The sequence below is a fragment of the Leptodactylus fuscus genome, chromosome 4, assembly GCF_031893055.1.
Source record: "Leptodactylus fuscus isolate aLepFus1 chromosome 4, aLepFus1.hap2, whole genome shotgun sequence".
Lineage (NCBI taxonomy): Eukaryota > Metazoa > Chordata > Amphibia > Anura > Leptodactylidae > Leptodactylus > Leptodactylus fuscus.
Window position 1 is genome coordinate 211,472,515 of NC_134268.1, and position 7,858 is coordinate 211,480,372.

The following is a 7,858-nucleotide window of genomic DNA, read 5'->3' on the forward strand; positions in this document are numbered from 1 at the left end:
GGACCCGTACAAATGGGGCCATAGAGATGGGTCCGTATAGCATCCATAATGGTGGATCTGTAGTTACTGATAGTCTATGGAAAGTTAATATGGTCGAGTTAGTGGACGTTGTCTAAGAGTACGTTAGATATCCGTATGGAGGATTTGGGGACCGTTTTTAAGGCAGTCTTCTACTTCCAAGCCCCCATGGACCCACATCAGGTGCGCACCTAGATAACCTTATACAATAGGGTTAATGAGTGTGAGGCCACGTGGCATCGGCGGTGATCCTAACATGCAAAAATACTCCATGTCAACATACCCCAAGGCTTCACAATGTAACGATTACCCACAATATTATGGCGAGACATCTACAATGTATCAGAAGGGGCGAGAACCATCGCAACGAATTCAACAAGATACACAACAGGGATCAAAGGGGCGGAAGGGTTGGGAATTGGCTTCTGTGACCACGGAAGATTCTTCATTTCCTCTCTATACAGTGATTTTTGGTCTCGGCTTTTATCTCAATGTTGCGACACACAGCAGACGGATAGATGAGGGCTCGTATCTCTGGCCGGGCCCGGCTCTAACAACGCCGTATAAGGTTCTATTAACTCCGCTGCTTTCATATATGATTAATTCTGGAATTTCTCAGACAGAATTCCTCAAAGAGAATAACAGCCGCGTTCTCATAGGGGGAGGTGACCGAAACACCAAGTGCCATGACACCCCGTGCGCCAAAATTTGGAAGGGTTTGAGACAATCTTACACCTACTCTCAGGGCTTCATAAAAGGCGCAACATATTTGTCCCAAACATTGGTAGGAAAAAGGACAAGTGGTTTGTTCCAAGGGCCAAGTTGAAAAATTTGACCCAATTTGCACCATCTCAAAAATTCATCCCACAATCACCATTGATCACCCATCCATAGGATACGGGGTCAGAGGTCATCTAACACCCAACAATTCCTCTACAGCGCCCCCACAGGGGAAAATGGAGCATTACAGAGTTCTTAAGCGGCCACTTTGAAGGGGTTGTCCAACTATTTGATACCGAGGACCAGTCTCCAGGGGTGGTCAATACCAGATTGGAGGGGTCCAACACGCAGGGACAGTGGACTGAGTCGAAAATAGATAGCTCTGTCCACTGTGTAGCTATGGGGTATGTTCACATCTGTCTACAAGCATGACAAAAGGATACCCAATGGACCCCATTATAGTCAATGGAGTGGTCCATCATTACACATCCGTTTTACTATTTAGTCCATTTAGTCCATGACGGAACAGAAGAACGGACGACAGCAATGCAACTGTGAAAGCACCTTTACATCAGCTCAGCCCCATTCGAGTAAAAAGGGACTGAGCTGCAATACCAGGCACTACCTCTCTGCTATGTATGGCGCTATACTTGTTACACATTGAATAGGAGGCAGTGTCACGTCCTCCTCAACCATCTGCTCCATGGGAGTACCTAGGGGGTCCCCAACACTTTGTTGATATCATAAACCGGACAACTCCCTTATAACATGATACCATTGCTTATAAATGTTCTCTATGGGATGTTTAAGCCAATTTTTTTTTCCCCATAAATCAGCGTTTGTGCTTACCCCTGATTGCCGGCTTCATTCACACCTGCAATTTTGGTGCAAATTTTTGCTCCGATTTTGCATAAAGTGCAGCAAAAGATTTTAAAACAAGTGAACAAAGCCTAATTGTAATAAGTGATTGACTATTGTTTCAGTCTGAGCGCTAAATCATAGAAATATTATTTATGCAGAGTCCCGGGCAGCTGCTATCCTGCATGTCTCTGCCTGCCAGGGAGTGAGTAATAAGCGACGTACTCATCTGCTAAGAGACGTGAAATATGGCAGGAGACGAACTGACGGCCTAGACGTTTAGGGTAAGAATGCACAGAGTAGCTCTGATTGAGTCAGTAGTGTTATCTATAGAGGTGTTATCTTCTATTGTAATCCTGCCTGTGATGTAAAGGAGGAGTCTGCCGTCCTGATACTAAAGTATCAGTCTATTGTTAGGCTTAGTGGCCAGAGTAAAAATTGCAGAATTTATGTTTTAAATATAGATAGCGACATGGAAATAAAAAAAAGCAAAGAAAATTCTTAAAAATGTACATAAAACATGAAAATGTGGTGACTCGCTGCCTTTATTTTTGCGTGGGATTTTTCACCACGAATTTGACATTTTCCAGTATAGCTAGGGTTAAATCTGTGGGCAGCAAAATCCAGATGAAATCTCCAGATAACAGCTAGATTTTTGTGCACCGTTTTCCCTCAGTTTCAGCCAAATCTGCAGCGGATTTTTTTCCCACCCCGTGTGGGATTTAGAGAGAGTTCACATGGTGAAATCTTATACGCGCCAAAATGCGCCGTGCATTGTTCGCAACATAAAATCTACATTGCTATTCCTTTTGGTGCCGAATTCTCCATTGCTCCTTGATCCTTGGAATACAACAGAGCATTGGGCTCCCCCTCAGACCGCCCACTCGCTCATGTGGTTGAGACCACAGGACCCGCCATGCGAACTCTGTCGTGGAAATTTCCTTCTATTCACTTCTTTTTTCCACTATTTGTTGCAAAAATTCTGCCATGTGACCCTTTCCTTAGACTATGCTCCAGGGAAGATTTTGATGCCCCTTCTTCCTCCAAATCTGAGGCCCCCTGTTGTGCAAACGCAGATTTTGATGCGGTTTTTTGAGCCAAAGCCAAAAATGGCCACAAAAGGAATGGGGAATATCGAGGACGTCCTTAGACTTCTCCCTTATGCTCAATCCACTCCTGGCTTTGGCTCTAAAGCAGAATCGCCGTTGAATCCGTAGCCCATTGTAAAAGGTTAATATGTATGCACGCCTGCGCCCGAAACTTGCGCCTATAAATCACCCAGGTTTGCTGGCGTGGGATCCATTTTGGTGTTTTTGGAACAGACTCTTAGGACGGAACAGACCACTTATTTGTTTGCTTTGTAGAATTATATTAGAGGCCAGAAGTCTATGAGACGGTGAGGGTCTGTGCGCACGGAATTCCTCTTCATTGTCCGCGGATGCCATTTTTGGTGCGTTTCGTGGCGGCATCCCGCTCCTGATTAGGCCCATTCATTCGGGAGTCTCGAGCAGCGGACCCCGTGGCGAAAAGATGGTGCAGGACGCGTCTTTTTTCCGTTTCCTGCTACGATCTCTTCCTCCCATTGTAAACGATTCTGGATTCGGGGGCGAAATCTGCGGCAAATTCCTTTGTGTGAATATAGCCTTACACAGCTGAAGGACAGAATTGTGGTTCGATCCATCAGACCACTGAGAGGTTTTGGAACAAAAATAGACAACTGTCCATAGGGTAGAGAATAGATTGCTGATTGGCGAGGGTCTGACCAGCTATATACCTTTGAATTTTACCCCCGGAGACTGTATATACGGTATATGGTTATAAGCACCACGGCTATAGGGCACAGCTCTGTATACTGCCCTGCCCCCATCCACTTCTATAGCAGCAGATGTGTATCTGACCATATACCTTGTATACAGCTCGCAGCAGGATCTGAATCTGGAACCCCCAATGATCCTATGGATCGGCCCTCAGTATCCACATCCCCTATAATGAACAATCCATAATGGGGTTTACATTGGACTGGCTATTTGGGAGTTGCAGTGCCACTGTACACCTATAGAGCCATCAGTCAGTAGCCTCCATTTAAAGGGCCAGCTCTGCTGAGTGGCTGTCATCACTCAGGCTGTCAGGCTGCTATTTTTATAGGCTAGGGGCCAGGCTATAGGACTGACAAACTTTCAGACGAGCTGTCAGGACACAGTTGTGTGAGGATCCCTTACTTAGCAGACAAGTTCGCATCGGTTTCAAGGCTCCTCCCTCTCGCTGGAGAGGCAGGCAGCGGGGAGCCTGGAAACGGCCCAGATGAGTTGAAGGATTGATACAAATGTATCAGAGTGAGTTGCGCTCTTCTGCCGACTGCAGCGACTGAGAAGGAGTCGGACTGGGAAGCGACGGCAACCCCGCGCGGCCAAGCACAGCCAGCGACCCCCAGGCTTCATGCTGCACCCACCCAACCCTGATGGCAAGGGATCCTGGCAGCAGCATGGCACAGCGGGGCTCCAATAAACTTTGCAGCCTGCTGGCGCTGCTGTGTGCCAGCCTGGCGGTGGAGGCGCAGTATAATGGAGAGAAAGGCATCTCTATCCCGGACCATGGCTACTGCCAGCCGATCTCCATCCCCCTCTGCACGGATATTGCTTACAATCAGACTATCATGCCCAATCTGCTCGGGCACACCAACCAGGAGGATGCTGGGCTGGAGGTGCATCAGTTCTACCCCTTGGTGAAGGTTCAGTGCTCTCCAGAGCTGAAGTTCTTCCTGTGTTCCATGTATGCTCCAGTTTGCACGGTGCTGGAGCAGGCGCTGCCCCCATGCAGGTCGCTGTGTGAGAGGGCCAGGCAGGGCTGTGAGGCTCTCATGAACAAGTTTGGCTTCCAGTGGCCGGAGAGTCTACGCTGTGAGAAGTTCCCAGTCAATGGGGCAGGGGAGCTGTGTGTGGGGCAGAACACCTCGGATAAAGGCACCCCTACCCCGGCTGTACCAGTCTCGTGGACCAGCAACCCGAACCATAGATACCCCCACAGGGACAAATTCACCTGCCCTCGGGCGCTGAAGGTACCAGCTTATGTCAACTACCATTTTTTGGGCGAGAAGGACTGCGGTGCCCCTTGCGAGACTGGTAAAGTGCATGGGCTGATGTATTTTGCTCCAGAGGAATTGCGCTTTTCCCGCATATGGATAGGGATATGGTCCGTACTTTGCTGCGCGTCCACCCTCTTCACCGTCCTGACCTATCTGGTGGACATGAAACGCTTCAGCTACCCGGAGAGACCCATCATCTTCCTCTCTGGGTGCTACACCATGGTGGCTATAGCCTACATTGCCGGCTTTCTGCTAGAAGACAAAGTAGTGTGCAACGAGAGGTTCTCGGAGGATGGCTACAAGACAGTGGTACAGGGCACCAAGAAAGAGGGCTGCACCTTCCTCTTCATGATGCTTTACTTCTTCAGCATGGCCAGTTCCATCTGGTGGGTCATACTCTCGCTCACTTGGTTCTTAGCAGCTGGCATGAAATGGGGGCACGAAGCCATCGAAGCCAATTCTCAATACTTCCACTTGGCAGCTTGGGCAGTGCCAGCCATCAAAACCATCACCATCTTGGCTGTGGGGCAAGTGGACGGGGATATCCTCAGCGGGGTTTGCTTTGTTGGAATAAACAACGTGGATGCCCTTCGTGGATTTGTCTTGGCCCCACTTTTTGTTTACTTGTTCATTGGCACTTCTTTCCTCCTGGCCGGTTTCGTGTCCCTCTTTAGGATCAGAACCATTATGAAACACGATGGCACCAAAACTGAAAAATTGGAGAAGCTGATGGTGAGGATAGGCATCTTCAGCGTTCTCTACACCGTCCCGGCCACCATCGTCATTGCTTGTTATTTTTACGAACAGGCTTTTAGGGAACAGTGGGAGAAAAGTTGGGTGAGCCAAAGTTGCAAGACCTACGCCGTCCAATGCCCCAGCACCAACCACCCGCCCATGACGCCGGATTTTACCGTCTTCATGATCAAATATCTCATGACCTTAATCGTAGGAATAACCTCTGGTTTTTGGATCTGGTCTGGCAAAACTCTAAATTCCTGGAGAAAGTTTTATACGAGACTCACCAACAGCAAACAAGGAGAAACGACAGTGTGACCCCCGACGCCGACCCCCCCTCCCCCCCTGACTTGTACACTGTATATGTTTTGTTGTAAATAACAAACCTGTAACATTTTGTAAGTATATTTTGTATTTAAATGACGACAGATCATACCTTTTTTAATGTAGGATGTTCTAACTATTGGTGGGCTCGGAGGCTGCTGGGGAACCATTTTTTTCTTGTCTTTTGCAAAGCCATCTACTTGGAGAAAATACGGAAAAAAAAATGCTTTATTTTTGTGGTGGGGGGGATGGGTCTTTAAGGACTTTGATAGCACTTGTAAGCAGCTTCTTATCTAGCTTAATAAGATACCTCTCTGCCTCAGCTCACTACCCCCAACCGGTGGAGAGACCTTTGGCCTTCACCAGATATGGGTTTTGTTTAATTTTTCATGGGTAACAAGTTGGTAACAGCTCGGAATGACAGTGAACGGTTTATTGAATGTATTTTAATTTTTTGAGTTTTTTTTTGTGTTCTTCGAAAAATTTGTCACGTAATATCGGTTGATTGGTCGTGGAAGTGGTTACGAAGTATGTGGCTGAAGGTTTGGTTATGTATTAGGGAACTTAGGGAAGGAGGTTGAGAAGCAGATTTTTTTTTTTGGTGGGGTAAATCTCCATATAAGCACTTGTGTTCTGGATCAGTCCAACCAACCAAGGCTTCTCCCTATTGATTCATTCACTGCAGTCTGGAAGTTGAGTCTTTTGTTGAAGGCACTCTTAGACCCGCCTTTGTTAACCTTGTCAACCCCTGCTACAAATCTGCTTGCAATATTCCAGGGATTGATTTAACTCGATAATTGCCATTGCAAGCCTAATTAATTGCGCAGGGGGTTAATGACGAGCCTGATAACAATGGCCTAAAATAATGTATTATTTCGACTTCTCCCTTCCTGCCTAGGAGAGTGTTAATGGCAACAGGGTGTGGAGCAAATTTGCCCTGGAATGAATGCAATTTTGCTTTGTTTGTGGTTGAAAAACTTGTAATGGGCGCTTTAAATCGGCTGAGACTATACAGGGAAGCCAATAGAATTTTTTTTTTTATTTTTTTTTTTTTTTAATTTTTTCTTTAAAGTAAGCTAAACGTTGATCAATTTTATTTGCATTTTTTTTTTTTTTTTGCCTAGAGCTAGGGGTAATTCACCAGTTTTATATTCGCTTTCTATAATAATAATAATAATAATAATAAAAAAAGAAGAAAATAATGCTTTAGGATGATACTGTTCAACTTTTTGACTTTTTTTTTTTTTTGCCTCCCATTATCGCACAGAGATGATGACGTGTTGTATTGGTCTCCAAAATTTCAATAAGTATTTCTGTTTTTCTATTTTTTACTATCCTGTTTGTATATTTTCATGCCCTGAACACACACACAAAAAAATGCAATGTGTTTTTTTTTTTTTTCCCTTTGAAAGTATAGTATTTTTTTTTTTGTTTGCTTTCAAAAGATCATTTATATTTATAGAAAAAATAGTTTATATATACATATATCATTTTTAATTTCTTTGCAATAAATACAGAATCGAGGACTGGTGCTGAGTGCGTTCTTTTGTCGGAAAGCTTTCACGTGGATAGAAGTGATTTGTGGGGAATAATGTGACAGATAGGGAAAGTAAATAAAAAAAATAAATTTGGATTGAAATATTCATTGGAAACAGCAAAGAATTCACTTTAGGGGAGAAATGTTGGTTGTTCTACTTTGATTTTGTTACTACTTTTTGTGTCTTGCTGGTGACAATAGGGTTGTGTACCCCCCCAAGAAAAACTATATTATATATATGTGTGTGTGTGTGTGTGTGTGTATATGTGTATATATATATATATATATATATATATATATATATATATATATATTAAATATTTTATATATATATAGAGAGAGAGTATTTATTATATTATATATATAATTATTATATTATATATATATATACACACCAAAAAAATTAATAAAAAATAAGGTATAATAATAGAGATAAGACATAACCAGATGCTTAAAATAAACAAAAATTATACATATTATTTAGCAGAATTTATAATATATATATATATATATATATATATATATATATATATATTTATATTATTATTTATATAATATATATATTCTAAACCATCACAGTTTGA

At 43.8% G+C, this 7,858-nt stretch overlaps 1 protein-coding gene across 1 annotated transcript; it reads left to right on the top strand.

The window, feature by feature from the left end:
- The first annotated feature begins 3,915 nt into the window (after positions 1-3,915).
- FZD1 (frizzled class receptor 1) lies at positions 3,916-6,806 on the top strand. The gene has a single exon (XM_075271729.1). It carries the CDS (start codon positions 4,055-4,057, stop codon positions 5,729-5,731), a length of 1,677 nt encoding a protein of 558 aa, XP_075127830.1. The 5' UTR covers positions 3,916-4,054; the 3' UTR covers positions 5,732-6,806.
- Positions 6,807-7,858: the final 1,052 nt, after the last annotated feature.

Excerpts from the sequence above, each read along its gene's own strand:
- FZD1 (XM_075271729.1), top strand. The coding sequence starts at position 4,055 with ATGGCAAGGGATCCTGGCAGCAGCATGGCACAGCGGGGCTCCAATAAA.